The following is a 27,884-nucleotide window of genomic DNA, read 5'->3' on the forward strand; positions in this document are numbered from 1 at the left end:
TATATATAGCTATTGTTATTACTATTTGTTAGTTATAATAAATAACAGATAAGCGCATTGCTGAGGATAGAAGAACCAGTCAGTCGTCACAGAGTCAGTCAACTTCAGCAGAATTGACAATAATTTTGTTTGTCAACGTTTTCTCAAGGTATTTGTCAACGTTATGTTTTGGGTAAATGTGTGCGTGTGATTGCTTGTTACCACCATCGCAACTATCTGTAGTGTAGATGCAAGAAGGAGCCTGTTTTTTTCTGTAAGTGTGTCTTTCCTTTTTCATCGTATGCAGCCAAACTAACTTGTTACTTGTATCTACTATCGAAAATTGTCATGTACGATGTATTCTCTAGTCACTGGTGCGCATTACCAGTATCACGCGTCAAGAGATGTCAGACTCGAAATGAAACACCAAGTGCATGTGTACGACACCCCTTAGAAAGAAAAAGAAACCTTCTCCCTGCTACTTAGCTTTTTGTCCGGCCCTCCAAACAGAACGGGTGATTTTTCCGTGGGACGTTGCTTTTATGTTTACTTTTTCGTCTATATACCTTGGTCCTTCGGGTCATGGTCTCTTTCGCCTTCAAATAGAATGTCATCGTTGCCACCGAATGGCTATATAAGCTGCAGTTATATATATTAGAGTTAATTTATGCTCTGCTATTTTATATAATGATTATTATTACTCAGACAAGTAGTAGAGAAGATCTACTGTCTGTCTGATGGCGCGTACTTCTCTCCGCTTTTGATGCAACATCAGAGTCTGTTTTAAGCCTTGTCTTCTAATCGTTTCAGACGCGCGTCGCGTACTGTTCAGCTCAATCATATTACCGTATTTTTCTATATGTCCGCGTATTTGACAACCTTTTTTCGTCGCTTAGACTAGTTTCGTCGAGCTGCAACTAAATCGATTTTATCGTCTTCTGGCATTTCGTTGCTGCCTCATTTTGCGTTAAACCTGCGTGTTGTCTTCTTTGCGCAGGACTACACCACATGTGACTCGTCTATCTATTTATCAGTTCGTTTTCCAGGACTTCCAGCCAGATGGTAAGACCGTGCGCTTACAGATGTTTATCGTGTTATATGGTCGTCATATATATATAATAGTGATCACAATCGACTGCTTGCCATCAGGAATACACGATTAGAATGATTATTCTTCTTACCAATATCTTTTTCTTTCTCTCTTGCTTTCAGCTCAACAAAGGTATTTGTTTCTCATATTCTTACTTATTCTTAACTTCGTTAATAGTAGTCGTACTATTATTGTTGTTTTTGTTGTTGTTGCTGTTGTATTCTTCACCATCAGCACTTCATCGGCCTCCATATTAATATCGTCATTATATCATCAGTGCGTGTTTTTGCTGTTATATTATTATTATCGCCGTCGCTATCATTGTTAATATTATCATCTTCTAAAATACATATAATTACATGAATATTTTTCTTTTAGTTCTACAAAGAACGTACAAACCAATGCATTGTTGTCGTTATCATTAATTGTTGATCGCTACTAGACGTCTCATTTTCCAGTTCCATTTAAGTTTGTCGAAGGTAAAGTGGGAATGTTAACGCCCGGAACTTTCTCGAGTCAGTCAACCTGCCTTGGGTTCACATGCACCGAAATCAGCTCGCTCCGACCAACAACAAACCTCTCCACAAAACGTATACGAGTCTAGCGACCACGCTATTTTCGTACGGGCTCTATTTGTGATCTCGAGTTCGGTACGTTAAGCTAGCGGTCGACCGTCGTGACGCGCGTATCAATGCAACACAGCACACGAAAGAACACGTGTTAACAGTCTTTCAGTTCCAGCAATTAGGAATCGATGGTCAGGGTTTGTGCCAAAAGCCACCTAATTAGCAGATTCAGGATTTCCAGACGATAGGCGACGCCTGCTGCTGTAGTAGTACCTAACCTACCTGAGCTGTGTGTGTACACGTCGTCGTCATTGAAAGGGCGGCAGACCTAATCGAAGGCAAACTCATGGCACCATCTGCCCTTTGAAAACTAAGACAACAAATGTCAATATGATCTTCTATCTAAAGTAGCAATATGCATGCACATCGTCTGTCTCGGCTTGGAGAAGGCCCAACAACGATTGAACCTTTTTATGCCTAGCGTCGTCTTCTATATTAGCAGCAAATGAATAATTCGGATATGTTTCAGCGGCTGACTGTTATACATACAGTCTCGTGAAAAACTTCATTACATCATCGTTGTCCTCATTGACAGCCGTCTTCTGCTTCGTATTTGGTCCGCCTATGTTTTTAGCCTGATACGTGTGGGTCAAAATTGAGGTACTATTTCTGATAAGGAACATCATCTGCCATAGTAAAAACGCTTGTGTGGCCCAAGGTAGATACTGAGCGGCCTCTTATAAATATCTATGTTATCCGTCTCCATCTCTGCCGTCGAGACACTCATGGACGTCAAAATGGTGTCATCCATATCCAGTTTTTAATCATGATTTGGTTACAATTGTATCGTATGTTATGTCCGGTTTCTTTGTCGTGTCTCTCATGAGGAGTTGGGCAGCGCATGTGTATATGTGTCTACGCAAATGTCTATCGATTCACTATGCAGCAATTGGCGGATGAATTCTTCTGTGTCTCCTGGCAAGGCGGGCTGGATTCTTGTCGGTGAAATCATTAATAACAAGGACATTAATGAACAAAAACACAAGGTCTTAGATTGAGGATCACTGAAATGGCTAGGTCCTCGATACGCAGCTCTGTTTTCACGACGAATTGTATAATACTACCATGCACTGCCTTCTCTCTGCGTAAACATACTCATCCTGAAAACCTTGAACTACAGTAGACTTCAACAATTGTCACAGTCTAGTTCAAATGACATTATTCAGCGTCTCTTCTATTCCTCTATATGTCTGTGGACTATCCAGGCGCGCTTGTTCCTTTCTGCCGTATGGGACATCCCATGCCGTACGTACTCACAGTAGGGCGATTCGTATACGAATACTCGATACTATGACCAAACAAATCTTGAAAATACGAAGTCTGTTCGAGCTCTCTCCCGCCACCTTGCGGTCATTTTTTGAAAAGTTGTGCAGGATTGGAAACTTGCTTGTCGTAGCTGTCCAGCATTGACAGAATATGCAATACCGCTATTTCCCTTTACTGGTTAGTCTCTCCTCAATTAACTACACTCCATTTAGTTGCTAACACAATAGTATTAATAAGCCAAAATCACAACTAGAGTTCGTACGTCATTGGCGTATGTGTATCGGTACGATACGCCTGCATGATGTACGTTGTTGGTATGGGCTGGTCGGGTAGGAATGAAACGGATTTAGGTTGAAGCACGAAATGCACGAACGTGCAGAATAATGAACAGTTATTATTCTACGAGGAAGAACAGAAGACGAAGAAAAAGAAGAGGAAAGAGGAAAAAGGAACGAAGAAAGGGCGAGATAAGGAACAATGCAGTCTTTTGGTTAGGGAGCCCTCGAGGATACAGCAGCCAGCGTGGGCTCATATTTTTTTGTTCTATATCTGTCGCCTACCCTTCTGAGGATTCGACACTGATCATAAAAACTCATTTGTAGGGACGCAATTCGATGGTAGGAGAACTATACGAATACTATGCGCAGTAGCCCCGGCAGTGTGATAGAGAAAATGGCGTTTGCCAGTCATAAAGGGCTTTCTACCAAAAGCTTAATTAGAACATGGGGAATATACTGTAATATAATGATAAAATGAGATAGATCAAATTAGCCAAGAACATGTTGTAGAGAGGAAACACAAATTACACCCACAACGAATAGAAACACTAGGGTTTCAAGGCTTGACTTTATTCTTTGTCAAATAATACGTAGATAATTGTTAAGCAATAAATACATTATGGGCCATTGTTGTTGTCTACTTCGAATCTATATACGATAACAATTGGAAATCAGATAAGTAAAACAACAATTCAATTAATCGTTAGTTTCGAAAGTATAACATTAATAGCGGCAAGAAGATCAGGGTGTTGCAAGATATATCCGGCTAGCAATAGCAGTGGTAATAAAATGGCCGCTGCAGGACTCTAAGGAGTGAAAGTACATTGTGATGATTAATTAATAAGCACATGGAATTGATGAAAAGAAAAAATAAAACAACAGAATACTGCGTTCACTTACTTCGTCTCAATCCACCGTTACGCCCTCTGCAGTATGTAAGCCTTCGTAGGTTTTCGGCGTTTGACGTTTGTCGTCCTTATAGTTACCATTTCTATCAACTTAGGATATTTTGTAGCATTTTTGATAAGAGCACAAAGTTCATAACAAAAAGTTAAGATTGACACGTACCTTTATTTTACGGTGTCACACGGTGGTACGTTTCGCTTTTCGATTTGCTTGTGTCTGTAACAACAATTATGTCTCCTAAATAGAATTACTATGCTGTTTTTATTTGAGCTGATGTCATTGTAATTACTGACATTTAATTTCGTAACGGATTTACATAGATCTTCTCCTAAGGATGCATCGTATTCACTCCATTTCCTTGATCGGTATTAAGTAAATCAATTAGAGCTACTGCCATATTAACTAGCTGGATATTCACGTATCCAATCAAGTGGCTACCACTTTCTAAATCAAAGGTACAACAACGATTTGCAATTTGATTACTTGGGCTTTACTCAAGTTCTCGAGAAGTAGGCGAAGTAAAAATGTAACTGAGGTTCGATCTTTTTTTTTTTACATGTAAATGCTTTGCCTGCCGCTAAGGGCATGCAAACATACGTAATAGATTGATCGATAAGGCTCTAATCCTGCTTGAAAGGGTCGTACCTCGTTCTTATCTCACCTGCCCGGATCTGTTTATATCACTACAGGAAGCAATAAACATCGTTGACTACTTCAGCACTTACTTGCTCTTCTATTTAACTGCGAGTTCTATTGTCATGTTGTAAAGTTACTATTTATATAGCAACATCGGTAATACAAATTGGATAATCAGTACCGCCAATTAATAATACACTATGGTTTATCAAGTACAATCGATGAGACTCTACCATAAGAAGATAGTTGAGCAGCAAATCGGGCACGTTGCTGTACGGGTCGTGTGGAATAACCGAGATAATCACGTAAGCCCTCACGAGGCTGCTATGGCTTTCTTAGAGTAATTCGGATGGCTTTGGCTTATTTGTGTCTATACTTTTGTTCGTTTAAGCATGCGTGTTTAGCCACCCGTAGATTGATCGCTTGACCGCAAAAGCCCACAGTTGTCAATTTATTGGCTCATCAACTTATGATTTTTTGCCTGAATAGTAATCTCCAGCGGTATATCTTAGCGTGGCGAAAACTTGTAGGTTAATGGGACATACAAAAAAAGTTTCCTTTTTTTTTTTTTTTGTTTTTGTAGTAAATGCAACTTTGCACTGATCAAGGGGCGAGGTTCTCAAGATACATAACTGTGGCGGTTATCAAGGCTATTCGTGATACTTGTAAGACATTTGTTGTATAAAATACACGAAATATATGCATATAATAGCGCTTTGCGTCCAAGACGTGTTCGTGGCTCGAAAAAGCTGACAGATTAATTCTGAGCCGATGAAGAGGACTAACGATTCGAGAGACGGTACGTCTCCGAAATTCGCCGGTCTCTGTCGTTAACAGCCGTTGCGCATTACGCAAAGCAATGGTAGATGTAATCAGTCAGATCTGATGATCAGTGGAATGATTATATTGAAAATAGTATCTACTTTAACTAAGGCGCTTTAACGAACGCTGTGATAGCCGAGATAGTGTAGCGCAGTTACGTCTTCTTTTTTCAACAATGAAGCAGAACCGTTTGTATCTATCAGTGACATACTTTTATTGCCGCTAAAATTGCTAGCTCGTATGACCCACAAAGGTGTTAAAAATCTCATATCGGAAGAAGCAGTATTAATGGAAAATAAGTAATTAATAACGTTTGTCAAACGTTAGATGAGCAAGTTTATAAATTAATCGGCTAGATACTTAATGCTGGCTTACTTAAAAGAGGCCCAAATGGCCCTTGTACCCGAAAATGGCGAGGTTTTTTTTCTTGTCATCGGACCTATTCGCCATGTATTAATGTGTTCACGGGTCGGCATCCTCGTGAGGCAAAGCGTAGTACCTCAATAGTTCGTATAAATAGCGGTGTACGAATGAGCTCATTTAGTATGATATAGTGAGTGGGCGTAACGAAGCACACTGCATCGACTGCTGGTTGACGTATTAACTCATGGTACTAACATTATTTTACGGATGTTTCATTTTAATTGAGAGACCATACGAGACTGACTAGAAACCATCCGAACGATTCAAGATCGTTGTCATATTGGGTCTATTCTTAAACGATCAATACCTCTATTCTAAATTAGACCCCTGATCAGCAGCTTCTGCTTTGAAAACCTGCAACTGCTTAAGAAGAATGCGTTCGAGTGACAGGCTATGCAAGCGCGATGCATATTTGACTGAATATTTGAAATGGCGGCGCGCGTCTAGTATGACTGCGGAGCGAAAAAGTGGACGAAACGCGCCATAGGTTTTCCCTTTGACCAAAACATAAACGGCTTTATTTCGTAATATTCATTAGTCGTAGAATTAATATCTATAATTGTAAAAATACGCGCACAAGGCTGCATGGAATCGAATGATACAAGCGACTTTGAAAGTGACATAAATTTTTTTTTGTCCAAAGTATAAGATTCCATCCAAGAATGCAAGTATCTTACCAAGTTGTTCTTAGCATGCTAGGAACAACTTGGTAAGATACTTGCATTCTGTTGTTAGTTAAGTTTTTGCTTACTATACATAATGTAGACTATAATACAGCTTAAAGTTATGAGATCATCACATGGAGTCAACTAATTACAAAAAACAGCATAAAGTGTATATCCGAGGTGTCGACCGGAGTATAAGGAGGCATCATAACGTCGCTTAGAAGGGCGTCAAGCTACAACACGGAGTAAAAACACGCGACTTGTAAATTAGAAGACAGACAACTAATCTTCAGATGCGGAATTGGGTAAATATATCGATTTTTGTTTTGAACGAAGCGAGTGCTCAAGTTCATGCGTTGGCAATCGTCGCCATCTTCGGAGTGGCAAACTCTCGACAGGCGGGAATCATATCCGTCCATATATATTCTTGAACACCACGCTCAAACAGGAGTTACACATCGTCGACGCTTATCGGCTCGATTTAAACTTACACATTGTTTGAACGTTAGACGGCTATGATTATGTTTATGTTGCTAGCCTTTAGTGGAACGGAGGGAAAAGAGGCCATAGACTGGACATGCAGTTTTTTTTATTGGAAGTGAGATTGAAGATTTTAACGCGTCCGACCAGATAGACATGAACACTTTTTGTGACCATTTTTGCGCCTTGAAGTTGCAGTTCTTAATAAGCGGCAATATCAACTGGAAATATTGTTGTAAGAAGAGATAAATACATTTGATTAATTCTACATTTCATCAGGTTAACCTGTCGTATTTTCTTTTACTATAAATTCGCTTATTCTTAAACTCTTTTAGAGTTTAAGAACAAAACCGAAATCGTTATTACATACGTTCACAAACTATATATATTCCGTAATGTTTGCCCCTGTCCGCAACAGTGCTGGCTGTGACAAGGGTGCTGCTAACTAATAAACATCTGAAGTGTGATAACAACATAAAACCGTACATTTCTAATCGTCTTTTACAAGAGTATTGCCTGTTCTTTGCCCAGTTCTTGTTTCGATCAGCTTTCACAGGGTCGATCCAAGTCTTCCAAAACGAGTAGATTAATTTTTTGTCGTTAGAGCCCGCTGACTTAAATGGTCATTGCCTACGGTGAATACCGTCTTATTTCTGTCTGTCTGATGTCAACGGATAACGCACGGCTGGTAGAGGTATTCGTCAAGATGCTTCTAATCTTGGCTCCTTTGACCGGAGGGTCTCAGTGTATGGCAATGTGAGACTCCAAATAATTTATTTGGACCACTAACGAGATATTCGATTTGCCATCTTCAAAAGCAAGTGTATTTTTGTCGCTTATTACTGTTTCTTTTATTCTTCATAATCGTACTTAATTCTGTCCGCATTAGTGTATCGCTAACATTTTCAATATAATAATGATATAATTTAAATGTTATTTGTTCCCATGTGTTTGTGTGTATGTTTGTGAGTGAGCGCTTGTTTTCTACATGCCCTGCATTTGATGTTCCTACTAGATCGGTTCGTTCTTTTTGAAGAAGAACGAAGGACGAATATGTGGCCGAACGAGAAGACCAGTGGGGAGACCAGAGATAGTGTCGAGCAACAGTTTCACTCTCGTTCGTTGTCGCTACTCGATCCCGCTCTATTTCTATGTCAGTGCTTAGAGTAACACAATTGACTTCATGTTCTGTAGCATCGTCGCCAGTTGCCCCTGAGCGGATCAACGGTGACGAAGCGGATGATCGCTCCGTTACCACTATCTGCCAGTCGGAAATGTATAGGTTAGAAGAGGCATAAGGCGAAAGAACCCTCCCACGTTGTTGAAGAAGTTGTTAAACCCTCCCACGCTCCGCCTTCACAATTTTGTTTCGGCTCTTTGCAGCCTATAGACGTTGCCTTCTGCACTCGCTTGCTTGTGTCCGTGCGTTTGATTGAAGGCAGGCATATTGGTAGCTGCTGCTCTCACCGTTGCCATCGTCAACCGTTTATTAGGCTGTCTTTGTATTTCTGTCTTAATCTACACATTTTACAGTCAATTCATCGTTTGAGAGAAAAAAAAGTTATACTCATATATATATATATGGATGCACTGATAGATGTTCATGTGGTTAGATGGATAAATATAGAGCTGTGTATGGCTGGTGTTCCGTCTGTGGGGATGTGGGGGGAAAAAGCAAAAACAACAACAGTAATAATAAAAGCATTAATTAGTATATTATGTATTTTTCTCTGTCCGCAATCTATTTTGACGGGGAGATTGTAAATAGTCTGTAAGCTCCACTCAAAATACGCTGAGGAATGCTGGCTGTGCGACTCGCCGCGTGAGAACTGGTCGTTCATCTGGATAAAGGGCCACTTGAACATTCTCATCATCAGCGGCGGTCTTCCACAGCGTCTGCGGACTGCACGTAGCATTAATCCATCACGAAATCATGCTTTTCTTTAATATTAATTATCGGTATCTCACGTGCAATCTGCTTCATCTCTGCGTAAAGTTTGCATGTGCGTGTGTGTATCAATGTCTTTTCGTTTGGCTGCGGTCTGATAACCTAACTTGTGCGCATGTTGGCACTCGCCATTTTTGTTTTACCAACATGCTATTACTTCTGTGTAAGATCTTGTTTTTCTTATGCGCGATTATCTCTTGTCACATGGCGCTTCTCGCTTGGCCGGGTCCGTTTGTGCGCTGGCCAGCCAGCCAGCTAGCCAGCAAGACAATTACCGGCTCAATGTAGTTAATGAACATTTATTATTATTATTATTATCGTTGTTATTAAATATTTTATAGTAAACATTAGCTAGGTTCTGTTAGCATGGTTTCTCTATAACTATCATCGTTAGTTATTCATTCCCATAGTTTAATCGCCACTGACGGCCCGAGCCCTTCAAATCGGCGTGTCAATGCCCCTTCCAAAGCAACCTTAGATAATAAACTATTACTATTCCCTTATCACACCATTACAATTATTCTCATTTTTATCTATATTTTAATGATAGTAGAATATTTTTCGTAGTATACTCATATGATTATGGTTATATATCCATTTATATTATATAATGGTGATACATATACATAAATGTATATATATATATATATATATATATATATATATATATTCATGGTAGAAAATCAACGGATTGGTAGATGAATCAGCCTTTCAGAAATGGTTTTCTCGAAATTGACGCCATAATGATTTTAACAATACTAGGATCTGTCGAAATTTTAATATAATAATCGTTACGGTCATGATTTTTATGTAATCATCATAGAATCACTTGTTGCTTTATGTCACGTATCTGCTAGGTGATTTGATTCAGCTCGTAAATACTACGGTCCTTACCGAGGACGGTCCTCTGGATCCGATTATTAATCGATCAAACTAACAGCTGTTATTTATTATTACTGCAGGACACTGCTAACTTGTTAATCATGTTGCACTTCAATAGTTTGCAAAGGTGTCGTTGTCGTCGGTTGTTGTTGGCTACCTGTCAATAACCTGCCTAGTCATATGTTTGTTATACAGATACTTAAATATTTGTTAATATTTTATTGTTAATTAGGCAACACGTTTTGCTGATGATGTTTCGCTTTTTGTATAGGTCGCCTGTGTGTTTGTCCCTCTTTGCGTCAGGTTTATCGGCTCTGGCTTCAGTTTGTTTTTCTTTTCACTCGACTGTAAGAAAAACCATCACTCCTACTTCATTGCTTGGGTGGATCGACTTGTTTGTGTCGTTGTCGTCGACCATTTTTCAACTTTGCCACACTAACAATGGCCTTCGTGCTTGTCCGTTCCTTCTCATTTGTTTGATGTTATGTTATTATTAACGTCGTTGTTGCTGTTGTTGTTGTGTATTTAGCGACTGCTACTCTTCATATTCATGCTGCTTATAAGGAGCGAAGCGGAGGAAGAAATAAGCCAATCACTGTCAGACAGTCTTTCTTCTTATCCACAGATTTGTTGATCAGCGATGAAGTATCATCATCCAAAGGGATCAGGCGGTAGTGTGGCCTAGGTACGGTTTATGTGAACGATACATTACAGAAACTTTTAACAGAAGTAGTCATAATTGTAGAATGAACGACTACTTGCGACAAAGGCATAGGTTCGTTGGACTCTCGCTGGCTAGATTTGTGAAAATCAAGGCGCTTGTGACCTCTTTGTACACTTAGTAGGTGTGTAATCCTTTCCAGGCGATACAAAGAGATACGTCAGGGAACGAGGTCCTTCGACGACACCACCGTTCTAAATGGTTAGTGCTCAGCTCAAAATTGGTACCATTTCTTGTCCTTGTATTTGTTCATCAGTTGACTAGTAGTGCTAGCAAACATCTCGGCCTCGTTCATCATCCGTCCGGAACGCTCCTCCAGTTGCGATAGAGCCTGGCCCCGTTCGTCCAGTGCCTAAGATGTGTGGCCACAGAATAAAGGAATCACGATGAATAAAATGTGTCAGAATCCTATATCTGATTACTATGTGCAAATCCACAAAATATTAGAATCGATAGAATTTATCAGTTTGTTAGGACATCATTCCAACGATTTGTCTTGACTAACGTGTTTTCGGCATGTTTGAATATCGTGAACCTCACTTATCAGGCTTAGCACAAGCGATGCTCGTTGGTTAAGTTGCGTATACAGATATTTCTGCATCCTTTCAAATACGCTGATATGTCCGTCGAGGCATGGGCGTCATATCTTATATATAAATACAACTAAATTTTCTTAATAACTGTGTCGCATAAAAATGCTCAAACGATCCCAATAATGTCTATGTTGAAATAATGTTTTTAGAGCAAAATAATTTATTGCAACGTATGTGTAAGGGGTAGTCTTTGCTCTGGATGGTCAAAGACGTCTGATCTTTGAAATGCATACATAGACCTGTACTGACTAGATGTTGCAATTAATCCGAGCGCTGGTGTAAACGTTTGTCATCGCAATAAGCCATTTTCTGGCGCCACCGTTACAATGATATACCGTTTCGAGTATCTATACACGGTCTATGAACTGTGCCTTTACTGAGCCACAAATGTATGTTACCGAGAACTACTTGCGTATACAGGCTAAATTTTAATAATGAAGAAATGTATGTAAGAAGGAAAAGTAATGATGGCTTTTTAATTAGACATAATTATCGACTATGATTTACGCGTCATAAATTACGCGTACGATAGCAATGTTGCGACACGTACCTATAATTGACATAATTTTGCTCAGAATCTTGATTAGGAATTGCAAATGGGGTCCAGTTAGTTCGATTGAACACTGAGATACGACTCGTTTTCGTTTTCGTGTGGCGTAGTAGCGTGGATCGAAGGTAAGCGGCCAGGTTTGCAGTAGACTGTTTCGTGTATATAGTCAGAACAATATCACCAAGGGTGAAGGTGCATTTGAGTCGAACAAGTCTTATTGTTTGATTTTCCTTCATCCAGCCATAACGCCAAGCAGGGGCTTATCACTTTCTAATTCCAATAGTCTATTTTTGATTAACAAAATTAAACACACTGCAGGCGCAGAAATTTTTAGAAATTACAAATTTTTCGGGTTAATTTCCTCAACTAAGAATGCTTTCAAGCTGCGAAACGAAGAATCCTCAAACTAGCCTAAAGCACTGGAGATGAGTTATTCCATATAGACGAATTCGACTGACTTATCGTTTCGATGCTTGATGTTTCAACGGGAAAACGATGCCATATAGCAAACTTGTCGTACTTTGTCGATCTTGAAATTTAGAGATTCGTTTGGACCAGACGTAGCGAGCCATGCTCGAGTTACGAAAACATTCAAACCGAGGCCATTGACATATAGTGTAGATAGTAAAGAAATGCTCACGATGGCCAAAGGTAAAAGTCTCTTATTAGGAAAACTCCTGATATTGCCAAAGCGACGTCCGAAATGTACCGTCTCTTTAGTTATAACACACAACAGTCTTCATGTTCGACTGAATACAATGTCCCATGATGAGCAATTGCCACTGTTGAGTGGCTCAAAGTAGTGCTCACCACCACACAAAGAGGTTAACAACAATCGGTGAATCTCAACTGTATATTTCTGGATTTCAAAGTCTACTGTAGGAGGTCGTGCTTTGAAGGCAGTCTTAAGCGCTCGTGAAAGACGCTTGACAGCAACTGGTATGATGATTCGAATGTGCTGATAAGGCTATCCATGCGCCAGCGGCGGACCTAAATGCGAACCCGTATACAAGACTGCCATTATCAATGGCTGCAATAATGGCATAAATGACAAAGTGAAGTCCACACAGAAAGGGCACAGATCAGTTCTTCAGCGAAACTTCATGGCCTAATTGAACCTACTGAAACGGGTAGCTGCAATTTAAAAGCAGGCGTGCTAGTTTGCGCATGATGAAAATAACTGAATCGCACCCTGTTGCAGGCTGTCATTTGTGAAGGGGTTCATTGTTTTTTGTACACTTACCAACAATTGAAGATGTATTGCTATTACAAACGACACTGTTAAGTTTCCATTAGGAAATGGCAATTAGCTATTTGAGAAAGTACAAAGTTAAAATAAAAATGACACGAGCGCGAAGTAAAAAGTTGATACACGCACGCCGTATCATCAGCGGATTTGTCATTACCAAATTAAATTTTTCATCATTTTTCTTTTAATAATTAATTGAGTTGAGGCAATAATCATTGTTGTTCGTAGCTGAAGAAAACATCTAGAGAATCGGTGCTAGTTACAAGCATTATCTTATATATTTTTACTTATTTAAATTCGATTACTCAAGTCACGTTCGCTCAATGTTAAACGAAGATGGTTATTCAAACTAACCGCCTTGAAAATAAATATTTTCAGCTTCGTTCCTCTGTTTCGAATAGATGTTACAATCACTAGACCCCTGAGGCAATCATTAGGATGCAGACTTAGATACCATCACACACATGAATATCTGCACAGCCACAAACCTATCCAAGTCAATTATGGATCCTCCATTGATGCTATTACATGTTTATATCATGCTCCAAATAAATTTAGATTGTATATAGAAGCTTCGCGACGTGATGTTTTTAGTAGTTTTTTTTTCGGGAAATTCAGCTTTCAAAAAATTCCTATACGATCGAAATTTTTTTTGTTTTTTTATGACAGAATAGACGACGCTGGTATCGGATATATCAGAGTAGTGGAGAACCGCTAAACAGTTCAAGTAATAATGTCAATTTGGAAACTTGAACTTCTTTTTCTATGCCATGCCGAACGCAAAGTTCCCGTTTCATTGCTTAGGCAACTCAACAGATAATGTTGCATTCTATCGAAACGTCTATGCAGTAGCATAATTCTAGATTGATTAGCGTTTTAATTTGCGATCCATTTTTTTTTTTATCTCTAAGTAAGCTAATCTGAATAAGAAAATAGATTTGGTGGCTGATCTGCCCACACTTGTCAGATTTCTCAACTATTAAAAATAAAATTTTCAGTTTACTTTGTTCACTCGTTTACGAAAAAGTTAGCGTACGTAAAGGGTTCCGCGATAGCCCCAGTCGTCGTTTTGAATGTTTGGAAGAAAAACACGTTCAGCGAGAGCATGATGGAGAGGAGGGTGCAAATAATTTTGTCCGTGCACCGATCACTTGTTAAAACATACGCTATTCAAAGGGATAACATGAGTTTATAGGAATAGAATGTTCAGTTACAAATATTCTTTAGAATGTTGTTTTCTTACTTTATTTTAGTTGATTATAACCATCACAGCTGTGAAGGTCATCAGCAATTGAACAGGTTGAATTGCTGCTCATGCTGCTCTGGTATCTGTTACTGCGTCCACACAGATGACGGATCGATTAAAATGGCTACGTTCTGGTAGTACATACTTAGACGTGCATACAGCTAGATTTCTCTGAATCTATACCAAATTAAATGTTCTGTATCCAATGCCGCCAGTCAGGCGTTCCGTCGAAACTGTACTATTACGCCAACTCGATAGAGTAAAATCGAAGATAATACAATATTGGCAAAATGCCACTTCCTCTGACCAGCTGTATAATAGGCTACCGTTGAAAGAATAGTCATCCACCAGTTGACAGAAGGCCAAGGTTAGGAACAAGCTTCAAAACGATACTCAACGGTTTCTTGATAAAGCAAAATCACTTTAGATTAAAAGCCCCTTACTGCTCTCTAAGAATTTTTTCATTATTCGGAGCAAAAAAAAAAGGTTGTAAATTATACGCTTATATATTTGCGCTAAAATACACGTGCTCAAATGCACTTGCCCTAACAGAAAAAGAAACGTACAATTGTCTTCGGGCTTATCCACCACCGGCACCGCTTATTTGCGTCCTATAACAAAGGGTTGGTGCCCCCCCCCCTCCCCTGTAAAAATAGGATATATTATAAGTGATCTATAGACATATAAGGAGTGCTCAGATATATTAGCTGAAAAATTGCGTCCTGAGAAAGGTACGACATTTTGCTACTTCAAAGAATATTGGAAATGTCTAAATTTAAGGTTTCATGTTTAATAGCTCTCAACTGATATAAATGTGCTTTTTTTCTACGGCAAGATTTTGCTAAAAATAATACGATAAGTAATGTATATTGTAGTTTAGATTGCCCTCAGTGACTGACCATTCGCGTTCGGGCAACCTCTCCTGCAACGGTACCGGTCCGTTCCTTCATTCCTTCAAGATTAGCTGCGTTACCAGGAATATGACGAGCAATGGCTTTAGAAGCCTTCCCGCTACCCGCCGCTCCGACTGAAAATCCCAAGAATAACAACACTCATATACTACAAACTATAATACATTTTTAGGTATTTATAAATACTTCTAAGAGAAAGAAAATTAGATAGAAGCTATGAAAATGAGGGAGCGCAGTGTGAAGAAGCATTGTCTCCTCTTCAGTAAACTACAAAGTATCTTAATTTCTGTCATTTAACTTTATTCTTCCCAATAGGATCCGTAACACGTTGTCCGAACGGACCTCTGCGTAATCGTTAAGCGCAATTGAGAACAATATGTACTTTGATAGACTCGTACGACCTAGCTCCATGGACCGCGCGCGGATCTACGCCGCCAAAGAACAATTAGAATACTGCAGTGGCGGTAAAAGACAGCCACCTTTTGTTTAAAGGTGGCTGTCTTTCACGGCCACTGCGGTATTCTAATTGTTCTTTAATTAAAATAGGTATTTGTATTGTTTATACAAATACCTCTATTAATGTTTTATTTATTATTATTATTTTGTGTGCTATAACTTATTTTGCATAAAGGTGAACCATTACGACACTGGTGGCACTGCTAACGATTTTCGTTGGGGGCGCGGTAGAAGCAATTGAATGAAGCCAGTGAATTAATATGGGTACGTATGTAGTCCTGTTGGTTAAACGTACCTACACTATGAGCTTATTGTAACTATTGAAGACTCATTGTAAAATGTTTTATGCGGTAACTATAGACCTCACGCAAAAGTATCCATGCGAAATTATACGATTCCGTTTGAACAGCAGATAGTGCTCTTCTGTTTTCTAATTTCGGTGAGACATTTCCAATGAAATCTAAGATATTTCGTTCCACTTTGGGGGCGAAGGAAGGGATAGATGTTGTACGTTTTTCCTACCTTCCGTAAGACATAGGGCGTCCCCAAGAGGCGAGTAAGATCTTTCCTCAACGATTTACCAATGTTACGCTCTCTACGGGGGCTTCTTTTTAACGAAGCTGTTAATAATCAACTCGATCTCTTTTTAAGAGATATCGTTTTCTATGTTGTCCACATATTACGATAGGAACCCAAATGGTATGCACACATCATTAATTTTTGCGGTAACGTTAAATTTTGTGAGTCTTTTTCTAGCATCTTATAATTTAAAATTTTCTATTGTGCCTTTGTTTTTGCAAATCCTACATTAGGAGAGCCGTTTTTCTCTCCCTCGAATATGCAGGTAAAAGGTTATCGTACCAGTTGGCCAACTTCTGTTTTACCTCTCAGGCCCTCAGAGTTAATCTAGTGTTCTGGCATTGAACAGCTTGCGTTGAACTTTCCCTCCTCCTCACGTTCAGAAGTATTCTTTCTGCTCCATCATTTTGCTGCTTATGGCGAAGATCTTCAAGAACATTTTTAACTATAGCATCCTACTGTGAAAGAATAAAAAAGTCTTCGTTCGCTATTTGTACCTATTACACTTGCAATTAATAATAGATACGCATTAAACGTGTCAAAAAAACGTAAACGTATTAAACACTGTGTGCGTCTAAAATCTTGCGAGGAATTACTCACATAATTCCTCGCGATCGAGGATACTGGGCCCCCCTCCGAAGAGCCCTTTAAAGAAAGACTGCTTTGGAGCTTCAGGCATTTCTTTCGTTGTATGAACGGTGCATTTTAGCTCCTGAAGCTGATTACAGAACTCTGCGCTCACGGTGAATTTCTGAAACTCGGTGGGCGAGCTCATATACAGACCATGGCCGTTTTTGCTTAGACAAAAGATTCGAGAAATTTTCGGGTCGACCAGCGTTTGCAAATCGTCCTCGAAGACAGGTTTCAGCGACGGAAGGCTATGTATCAGAATGCTGCCGTTTGCAATATACGACACCAAACATGGCACATCTGAAAAAGTAGACAATAGGCAATGAAAGAAATATCGGCGCTTCTTTTACATTATCTATTAAGTTAGCGAAAGTTTGCAAGGATTTTTTAAATTTAGTTTATAGCTTTTAATACTAATCGGTGCTTACCACATGATTTGAGCTGCATCACGTCAGCGCATATCACAAACGAGGTGTCGGTGAGGTTCGTCTTGATGACTGTATTCTGGGAAGGAAGGCTGACGACGCGGGCAAGCTTCTCGCTTACCAACACGGCTAGATGACTATTTGCGGAAGTAGAAACACTCCGAAGCCGCCCGCCGTCGGACACCAGCTGCGCGCCGCTGCTATCCATAAAGCCGATGCAGAGCACCGGGCTTTTGAGCTTGAACAGGGTCCCTAGATCGATGATATGTAGAAAGAGTCGATCGAATGAAGAAAACCTAGTTAACTTTCCATCAATCAATAGGTGATACTAGGCTACCCTACAGAGTGCTTATGTAAAAAAAATATTTACAGAATAGTACAGTATAGATACTCGTTGTAACCATTATTGTTATCACTGTTATGATACCTCGTATTCATACCTGAACCGGGAGAAGCGAGGGCCGAGCGGGATTCGTTGGCGAGAGTGAGCGGCAAGAGTAATACGGAACCCAAACTTGTGCCCACCCAAAGTGACGGCGTCGCCGACGAGCAGTCGCCCTTCTTCGAACAGAACGTGTCGCAGAAGGTTAGGCACGTAATTGCCTCATGGGAAACATTCTCCAAACTCGATATCGATGACGAGCGGGATCGTGAGAACGAGCAATCTGCTCGTCGCCGAATACAATAGTGTCACGATAATTTTGATCATTGTCACAGAAGAAGAAGAAGAAGAAATCACCACCGTCATAATCGTCGTCGTTGACAACGACCGATCATCAGCAATGAAGATGGTTGCAGCAGCGATACATTGTCAAGATGGAAGCATCATAGACCGATGATAGGAATTGTGGCAGCATCACCAACATGATAGGAATTACATTAGTTTATCGTTTAGCAGTTACAAAACTTACCAATCACAATTCAAAAACACAATCCGGAAGTTTAGGAAACAAAAAGCACGTAGAAGGTGCTACGGAGAAACAGCGCGACAAAACTACTTTACTAGAGCCAACGGCACCAGGACAGCATTGCGCACTTCACGTTGCGATGCGCCATCTCAGCAAAAGGCTCACACATACACACATCTAAATATAAAAAAGAAAGATCACATGAAGTGAAATTGAAGCCATAGAGAGGACGATACATAATGAGATAAACAAGAGACCGACGGAGAGATGCTGATTGAAGGAAGATAACCTCGGTAGAGACAACAACAGCAGTAGCAATGGTCGGATAGGGCAGAGCAAATTTTAACGCCAAACAGTTACTGATAAAAAAGATCGACAAGAAACACTCTGAATGATGAGTCTCTATGTAGCGTCCTGCTGTCTGGGTGCAGCTGCTCTTGTAAAGTGAAGATGGAGACCCCGTTACCGGCGTCATCCAAGTCGCGACCGCTTTCCTACAGATTTTGACACCAGACCAGAGGCAGGTAATAGAAATGTCTTGAACTGCCCGAAGTACGCAGACTCTTCGGGGTCCTTGCCATTACCGGCTTTCGGGACGCCCTGGTTTGGCGTCCGCTAGAAACATGAACACACGTGCCGCCAAATTAATGAAGTAGCGAGCTTTTTCAGCATTATGGACATGCATATTACAAAAATGGGTCTTTTGCCTTAACGAAAGTCAAAACACCCTCCGTTATAAACGACTGACAATCAGCAAAACTAATTAATGAGTTGCAGGTACAAGTATGTATTACGAACTATCGTAAGCTGATGTATAGAATGCTCATGAATTTTAACTCCAAAAAAAAAAAAACAACAACACGCTAGCTAATTACGTGACTTATAACATTCGATGGCATGATTGATGAGGATGAGAGTGATGAAACTTGTGTGTATGTACAATGAGGGAGAAAAGATAATGATCAAAAACACAGAGGTATATACACACCCATATATATATATATATATATATATATATATATATATATATATATATATATATACGGTTGGATGGGGAGGCGTGCAAGCGGGGTGAATGTGCCCGTTTAATTTAGTCCATCCCAGTTAGCCGAGGTCTGCCGAAGAAGTCCATCCATTTATCGATTAGTAAGTGAACTGGATGTGCAGTTGTGTGAGAGTCGAATGAAGTTCCGCGAGACTCTGCGACGGGTGGTGGAAAAAAATGGAAAGGGTGACGGGGGAAGTAGATAAGTCAACGGGAAGAATGAGTCTCACGTTGCTGCCAAGACGAACTCGATAAACTGAACCTGCTTCTACTGCCAGTATTCACACAGACACTAGCGACAACACCCTGACGTGCGCGTTTGCTGTGACTTGCTAAGGAGGGCGGATCCGGGTTCATACTGTTGAACAGGATAGTAACATTGAAGTAGACGGGAACCGCTGTTTAGCTGTTGACTCCCTCTCTTGTTGGATTAGTGAAGGGAGGACTAGGGAGAGTGTGGACGGACCTAGCAGAAGCGAGGGTTGATGCTTGCTTGTCTAGGGTCGGCCGGTCGCTTGGTCGACAAGTCGTTTATCGCAAGTTACTCTAGAGGACCGTCGATGATAATCAAATGGGCAAGAACAAAAGAACGAAAGGCTAGACGTGGACGATGTTATCAAAAGGAACAAGACAAGAGTAGACAGGACTTCTCTCCATAAAGTCTACCGTCGATAGGTCGGCCTGCCACGGTCTGATGCCGTAATGGTGATGGCGAGCAGAAGATGTATCCAAAACAATAGAGCCTAAGAATGAGGAAAGTAGAGTGCAGCGTAAAGACAATACTGGTGCACATCATCCAACTGGCTGCAACCTAAGCAGAAGACAGCCAACGACCGGTGGTTCTAACTACGTCGACGATAACGATGACATAAGTCGATGTTTCCAGGTCAGTTCCCTTCGCTATACTTTAAGAGCTGTAAGTGCACCTTGATAACGGCTTATCGTTTTTTGTACTTTCGTATATATATAGGATCTCTTGAGTTATTTATTTTAGGGCAGCTGAGCTGTTCAAAAGAGGAGAATTGTAAATGTAGTATTACGCCTAACGTTGTTACGTTATTTAACACGTAAAGGGTGTCGTGCGGAGAACGGAACGCGCAAGACAGCGATGCAGAATAGATATTGTGGCTGGATTTCCCATCGTAACGTATCAGTTGAGACTGGCTTATTATATTGTTCTATGCTTCACACACCCGTTAGTCGTTAAACGTTGAGATTAGCATTGCTTATGATTAGTAGGGGCATGTTTTCACAAAGATTAGATGCGTTCATAAAAATTGCCCAGACAAAACAGACGATATTATGTTAAGGGTTTTTAAGGCTTATTCTTATTATTATGCACGTCTCTCAGCGTTCTTATTGATGTCGTCTACTGGTTGCAAAAATATAACACAGTAGTTTTTTGAAATACGTTTTTACAGTGATTACTTTTCCTCGTGTTTTTTAATAATACACATATACATGAACAGTACGCTAGTATAGTTTAGATTTTAAGTCGATAAGCGATTTCAAAACACAGAATTTAATATTATTTTTCATAATATTGGTGTAAGTTTAACAGTAACTGTTACGACGACTATAAAGGATAAAAAGAACCATAATGAAACAGTTTCATTTAAGCGCTAGGCACAGTTTAACATGGAAAAGGCCGCAAATGAAAGGGAACAACAATTCGTCAAGTTTCAACAGGAAAATCGGTAGCTCAACGAACCTCGAAAAGAAAATGAAATGTAAATTACAGTGAAGGCTTTTAGCTATAAGGTAATTATAGTAACTAGCTGGTTTTAGTTAAAAAAATCGGAAACCACGTTAATTTTATTGTTCCTAAAATTTAGCAATGCGGAATTTTTGTAACGGTAGTGGTGCGGTATGTCCTCAAAACATAATAAAGAAAAGCAACAAACCAGAAACGGAAGACGAGCAATAGACGTTGCTAGTACAGAGTCGTAGTAGTCGCGTTAGGCTGTTACAAGCGAGTTCGGCATATTCTCTACGCGACATAATCTTGATCCACGCACCTCTAGCAAACGAAATTTAGCTAGTGGATACTCTGTCTTTTTAAAAACTCATGCTTGAAGACCGGTTAGGTTTAGCCGGGGGAAACTAAGTGCAGAAGAAACATCCTTTAGTCTGGGAAATTAAGGCTTAGTTGTCTTTTTGTCCTTCAAAGGACATACCGCTGCAAGCATTCATCAAGAATTGCTGATGGATTTAGGCAAGGAAGCCTAAGCGAAAGCGCAATATGTACATGGGGCAAACGTTTCAAGAACTTAGATTGAAACGTTCAAACCAGTGAGGAGGTGGGTAGATGTCGCGACCCAAAAGTCAGATTGGCGTAGTTGAAAAGGCTTTTCATGGAAACAGAACTTTTAATGTGAAAGCTTAATTAATGACCAGAACTGACATTTCACATGTAATGTGTCATTGAATTATAACCCAAGCACAGACTCTAAGTAAAAAATAGTTCCCCCGTGAATTGGTTTTTTGTTGAAGATGCGTGTGGTGTATTCTACGTGCAACTTGCGGCCTTTCGCCTGGAGTATATGGTCGTTATAGACGAAAAATGATGCATTTTCATTACCAGCCGGTGGGTAGTTAGGCGAGAGAATGAGAGAAATAGAGTTCAGTGGCAGTGTGGAGTAATTTTGGTCGTACTCGCAGTGGATATCAGGGGCGTCTGCTAGTGTTAAGTATTCGGCAAAAAAGTGAAACAATGAATACAGCCTTCTATTTCAAGTTCCTGAGGAGAGTCGTGAATCGTTGGCAATCTCATTACATGATAACAACGTCACACTTCATCGCTATGCCTCTATAGCTTCTTGTATTGAGTAGAGCAGTAGCTAAGGTTGGCTTACCAGGTTTATTCTCCCGATTTAGGTCCGCATGACTACGTAGCTTTCCATACCCTAAAAAGGGCAAGTAATGGACAAGCTGCTAGAGTGCTGGCTCAAACGTGTAACAAATAAAAGAGAGTACCTTTAAGACATATTAAAAAATTATCATTCTAACCCAACTAGTCCAAAGATCACTAAATTTCAAAGTCCGCCGGATTCGCTTGTAACAGCAGAGTAATACTAACAAAGGGTGCCGAAAAACACTTATTGATAGAGATAACAAGGACAAGGACAGTATGATACGCTAAAGATATGACTGCAATAAAAAGGTACTGTAGTAATCAAAATGCTGATTAGTTTTATTGGTCATGTGACAAGGCCCCACAGCTAGCAGGTAGTAAGCTGCTCAAATACGTACGTACATACATAAATGCCATTTTAATCTGTTTCAAACTAAACTAATCTAAGAATTTATTTGCAGTCCAATTAGGCGTGTACTGTTCATTTTGAGAGTGGGCAACAATATCTATATATAGGAGAGAGGTAAATAAAGGCAGCTAGAAGAAAACGTGTTGTGTATAAATCAGTCGAGTCAGTCAATATAGAGTGATAAACTAGCTTGATCAGAAGCAACAATTCAAGCGGTTCTTTATTTAGCTCTACACGATATATATATATATATACATGTATATATATGAGAGAGGGGGGAGAGAGGGAGAGAGAGTAATGCTACGTAGCTCTGCTCTGCACTTGACAGCACACCTAAAATGTTTGACCAAATAATAAAGAATCATCTTTGTATATATATATACACATAGATATGTTTAAGAAACGTTTGCTATTGTAGCCTATTAGATTCCTCTTCGTCACGACTGATCACAGTAATGCTATCGCACACAAATTAGCTAGTGCTTTTTTTTACTAATTTCAATTCAGTTCAGAGGACGTGTGGTTTCAGAGCAGTAGCAGATAGACCGAACGGCGATTATTGGTTTAGATAGACTGAGCAACTTTTGTTATGATCGTTGCTATTGCAGCTGCAGGGTAATTTGCGCTGACATTTACGGATGCTTCAGAATCGCACACCACTGGTGCACAGCTTAACGCATTGAACGCACAGAAAGACGCACGCCGGACAAAATCACGTTGGTCGGCAGTACACAGCAATTTAGCGTCAGCCTGTCATGCCCACGCCCATCGGAGCCCGCTCGAAATAAAGGTCGCCGAGCTGCGTTAAGTCGAATGTACATAAACATGGCGCAGAAGCGTGCGCCTTAATCAAAGGGCCAGGGCCTGGGAGCCAATCAGTCGTAAGTCATCTGGGAAGTGTTGGACAACTCGTGCCTTTCTAGTCACCTGAAGAGGACGTAGCGGCGATGTTGTTAGACGCCGTAAGCAAAAATTGTGGCGGTTCATCCTGTGATGCGAGATTGGGGTGCTTCTGGAGTAGCCTGCGACCCGGGTGCGCGCCCAAACTCGACATTGTCGTCAGCTGCTGATGCGAGGAAGCAGAAAGCCACGAGTCACTTGCGCCCCCCGATGTCTGCATCGATTTGGACCGGCGGTCTAGGTAGTGACGCTGCGACTTCAGCGTCGTCGGGCTCACACTCGCTGACTGTGAAGCAACCGTTGATACACGAAATGACCACGAAAAAAAAACGTCACGCGTGGGAGGGAACGGGAGAGAAACAAATCATTGGAATAAAAAACAACAGTAAAACCCAACGTAGTGGCGATTGTAATATAAATAAAAACATCGACAAACCAAGAGTTTGACCCAAACGAAAAGGGATAATTACGACACGAGTTTGGAGAATAACGACGTCATCCAGCAAAAATAAAAATTGGCAAATATATACCAGCCAACAAAGATAGGAAAATGATAATAATGATAGTAATTTGGGAATTTACAAAAAAAAAAAAACAAATGAAGGGGACGGAAAACCCAAAACGAAACACAATTGGCCCCGCCGCGTGTGGATCGGGATGTAGTTGATGGTGTAGCATTGTGATCGATGATAGAAGACATCAGTCGATTGTGGTAATGACCATGATGATAATGATTGTTGTGTTTCAAAAGGTCGACAAGAACGATTCGGAATGGAAAAGTAGAAGAAAAGTCAGTATATAACAATAATCGTTGTTATAGTAATAGCGTAGACAAAGAGATGGGGGGAATCGTTAGAAGCGTCAAATGGATTCAATTTAAAGTAGTTTATTGTTGAAAGGATTTTTTTGTCGTGTTAGACAGAAAAAAATTAGAAAAATTGGAAGAGATAGTATAAAGGTATGATGTGTTTATTTATTATTTTTCGTTACAAGGCGACGATTGACAGATAACCCACAAAATATAGGCCCATCCCACCGTAAGACAGGTCGAAAGAGAGCGGTAAGTTGATTGCAGACAAGAACGTTTTCCAATTGAATGAATACCAGTAATCAGAAGTGTATAAATATGCCACAAAGTGAAAAATACGATAGCTCGAATATTGTTTTTAATATAATATTAAGTTAGATTAGCAGAAAAGGGATTATCGAGGTGATTTAGTCAGGCGATATTAAAGAGGTAAAGACGCAAACAAAAAAAACACAATATCAATCGGTCGTGTTATGATAAGTGAATATGGTCGTTGTAGTTATTATTTTTTTTATCGTTGATTTCAATTGAAATCGATAATTGAGTGTGTTATGTGTCAGCATCGTCGTATCGTTGTGGGACCGCCGACATGGAGTGGAATATCAGACATCGCCACCGACCGCAGGAAGCCAATTAACGACAAACATACAACAAACAAATGACAATGTTGTTGGTATTAATCAGACGATCATGATTGGATGATTATGATGAGTTCTGTCGATCAAACAAAATTCTGATCGAGTATGGGTTAATAGCCATTTCATTCCCCTCAGCCCCTTCTGATTAACTCTGTTCTAACTAGTTACCTGCACGCTGTAATTCAACCCGGAATTTGGGGACGGCGTTAGGCTCCGATTTTGGACGGTTCCGCGACGATCAGATATATATAAACACCCACACACACATACAGAGCAGCAGCAGCAGCAGCGACAGCGAGGGCCGTCCACCAGCGATCGCGCCGTCGACCATTGAAGGGGTTAGCGTAGTTTTTTCAACAAGTCTAATATCTAAAGCTATCTTTATAGATATACTGACTACTCGCGACAGGTTCTGAGTTTTGCATAGCTATAGATACATCAGTAAAGACATATATGAATGTTTAATGAAAGCAGCGTATGATATAATTGTTTGAAGGATTTTTATCTTGAACCATTTACAGTAAATTCTCGATCTCGGGTGGAGACCATGTGGCTTCGCTACTGTCTTCAGTGCTCTCTATTTGCACTTCGAATCAACCTCAGATATCTCATTATCATACTAACTAGAACATCTTAAATACCATGTAGTATAACAACTAAGAAAAACAATCACTTTAAAATAGATACAAGCTATTTCTAGTGAACAGCTGGGTTAAAGCTACTTAGAGATTACCCAGCGACTCATGATATTTATTACTTCTATTTGACCTCCTTAGTTCTAGCAGCAGCAGCAGCAGCAGCAGCAGCAGCAGCAGCAGCAACGTTCATGTCTATCGGCTAAACATTGCCTTAAATAAATCCCAATAGACAGCGTGGCGCTGCTTTTGTTCGCGCCAATGACGGCGGCATCCGCTACGACGACGTGGTGGCGACCGGGACCGTTGCCGCAATTTTCAATCTCCCCTTTCCATAGTTTCCCGTCATCATGATCAATACACACGGGGCACCTATTTGCTCCTTTCCCAGGCTAGTGCCATTGCTGCCCTTGTTACTACGATAGAGACAAAAACTGCTGTAGCTCTTACGTTCTCTAGAATGTGATGTACCGGAAAACGGATATCGTAATCGCTGGTCGGAGGAACCCGATGGATTTCCTTAAGCAGGCAGGCTAGCGCCGCCACTTCAGTACCACCAGCGGCACTAGCCTACTCCCCTATCTTTGAAATTGGAAGTGTGCTGCTGCTGCTGCTACTGTGAAGCTTCAGGAATCTTACAGAGGTAATGGGAAGTAATGTTGTGACTACATCCGCTAGCCAAACGCACAAATATCTTGGGTCAGAAGCCTCCTTCGTACTAACCTGGTCGGGGGAGCTCTCGGCAGGATCCGGAAGACCATTATCTTGCCTCTTCGGGGAGCGCGGGGACCTCTGGTAGGGGTCCGCAGATCCTAGAGGGGCCAATTCGACATCAATATTCGAGACGATAAGCGGAGCAACAGCGATACCAACAGCACAATGAGAACAAGAAAATACAGAGGCAATATTTTCATGGCTAGTTGCTATAATAGTTATTTATGGGGATCCAAAACGAGAAGCCATAGTAGTAATACGAGCCAAACAAGTGATAGACACAGACAGCCCTGCATAGGAAAACCCGCATACAAGGCCAATCAGAAATGTGTCGGTCGTCATCTGCGCGTAACGGCAAAGAGCTTACTGAAGTTAGTATGTGCACATATGATGTGAGCGGGAATCAGAATATAAGAAGCGAGATCCAGACACCGTAAAGCTGTTATTCGAAGTAATCCCAGTTTCATTCGTAAGCAATGAAAATGTCTAGTGCTCGTTAGTGCAGCCTGAGACTTAATATAAATCGGAGTTACGCGTGGCCAATAAACGAGGTAATGGGCCGAACAGCTTAAAACGAATTTATTCACTAAACAAAAATGCAAGCGAATGTTTGATTTGAGGTTAAGCCTAGCTTAAATTGAAGCACAATTATCCCACAAATAACTTTTTTACCATACGTGATTGGAAACGGCCCACTACATCGGTCCAACACATCACCCAATCGGTGAAGACTGTTAGAGAAACTGTTGTCTTTTATTACCATTAGTATAGCTGTTGTTATTATTATTGATTATATTTAGTATTTTTGATTGCGCACCATAACTGCAATGGTAACATAAATGAACGCTGTGTTTTCAGTTTTTTCAGCATGTTAACTTTTATACATTGTTAATGTTATTGTATCTGTTAGAATGGAGCTGGCCAGGAAAGTAGCTCAATGGGATCATTTGTCAACCGTCAATACCTTTGCGTGCCTTGCCAGTGATTATTTGCTCTCTTTTTTTTTTTTTATTTGTTTTAATAACGATCAGCAGCAAGGGAGTAGCAGATACTTGGGCGGGGCTTACGGGTGGATGGTGACGAAAGCATACGCTGCAAGGTTTTCTTGCAGGCGTCCGCTATCGTCTCCTGAATTGACGTTCCCCGTCGGAGGGCGTCCGCTCTGCGACTTCTGCAACGATTGGCGCCGGAGCTACCGCCGGGCTTGTCCTCAGCTTTTTCGGCAACTTTACCGTCCTTGAAGATTCCTCTATCAGTCGAGCTCTTGTCGGCGCCCCTATCTTCTTTTGTTAATGTTTTGCACTCAACACAGGGTTTCTGGTCCTTGGAGAAAACCTTTTGTCGATCGGTAGGCGTGGTCTCACCCGACGCAGAGCCTGTCCTAGAGGCGGGATCCGTTTCAGCAGCCCGACAGGTAATAGGGTTCATAGGATCAAGAGTGGGCTGATGGCCACAAAGAGATGAAGGTGGAAATTGGGTGGGAGAAATGGGTTGACTGGAAGGAGACTTATTGGGCTGGGGCTCTGTGGAGGGAGACCCATGAAACCGTGAGTTGTTCAGATCGAGTTTACAAAAAGAGCTACGCCTCAATCGGCGACGCAATGTGCGCTGC

General features: G+C 40.6%; 1 protein-coding gene and 1 long non-coding RNA gene across 20 annotated transcripts in view; one reads left to right on the plus strand and one right to left on the minus strand.

Moving 5' to 3' along the window:
* Positions 1 to 1,115: 1,115 nt before the first annotated feature.
* Tomosyn (syntaxin-binding protein tomosyn) overlaps positions 1,116 to 27,884 on the minus strand; it is a 73,528-nt gene continuing 46,759 nt past the window's right edge. For 12 of the 19 annotated variants that reach the window (XM_022799526.2, XM_022799524.2, XM_022799525.2 and 9 more), the window contains 8 exons: positions 27,340 to 27,795; positions 26,282 to 26,370; positions 23,505 to 23,763; positions 17,802 to 18,026; positions 17,365 to 17,613; positions 16,907 to 17,236; positions 15,260 to 15,387; positions 7,261 to 11,074 (listed from right to left, as the gene is read on the minus strand). In XM_022799526.2, the coding sequence (XP_022655261.1) occupies positions 10,937 to 11,074; positions 15,260 to 15,387; positions 16,907 to 17,236; positions 17,365 to 17,613; positions 17,802 to 18,026; positions 23,505 to 23,763; positions 26,282 to 26,370; positions 27,340 to 27,795 (1,874 nt within the window). In that variant the 3' untranslated portion in view covers positions 7,261 to 10,936. Of the gene's footprint in view, positions 4,362 to 5,318; positions 11,075 to 15,259; positions 15,388 to 16,906; positions 17,237 to 17,364; positions 17,614 to 17,801; positions 18,027 to 18,853; positions 18,885 to 23,504; positions 23,764 to 26,281; positions 26,371 to 27,339; positions 27,796 to 27,884 lie in introns of those variants that run through there. The other 7 variants (XM_086983299.1, XM_086983300.1, XM_086983301.1 and 4 more) reach the window with 7 other exon arrangements.
* Positions 19,523 to 24,736, plus strand: LOC147757180 (uncharacterized). The gene is made up of 2 exons (XR_015323503.1): positions 19,523 to 20,200; positions 23,186 to 24,736. It is a non-coding gene; the product is annotated as an uncharacterized LOC147757180 (long non-coding RNA).

The sequence above is a fragment of the Varroa destructor genome, unplaced genomic scaffold (assembly GCF_002443255.2).
Source record: "Varroa destructor unplaced genomic scaffold, Vdes_3.0 BEIS01000003.1, whole genome shotgun sequence".
NCBI classification, from domain to species: domain Eukaryota; kingdom Metazoa; phylum Arthropoda; class Arachnida; order Mesostigmata; family Varroidae; genus Varroa; species Varroa destructor.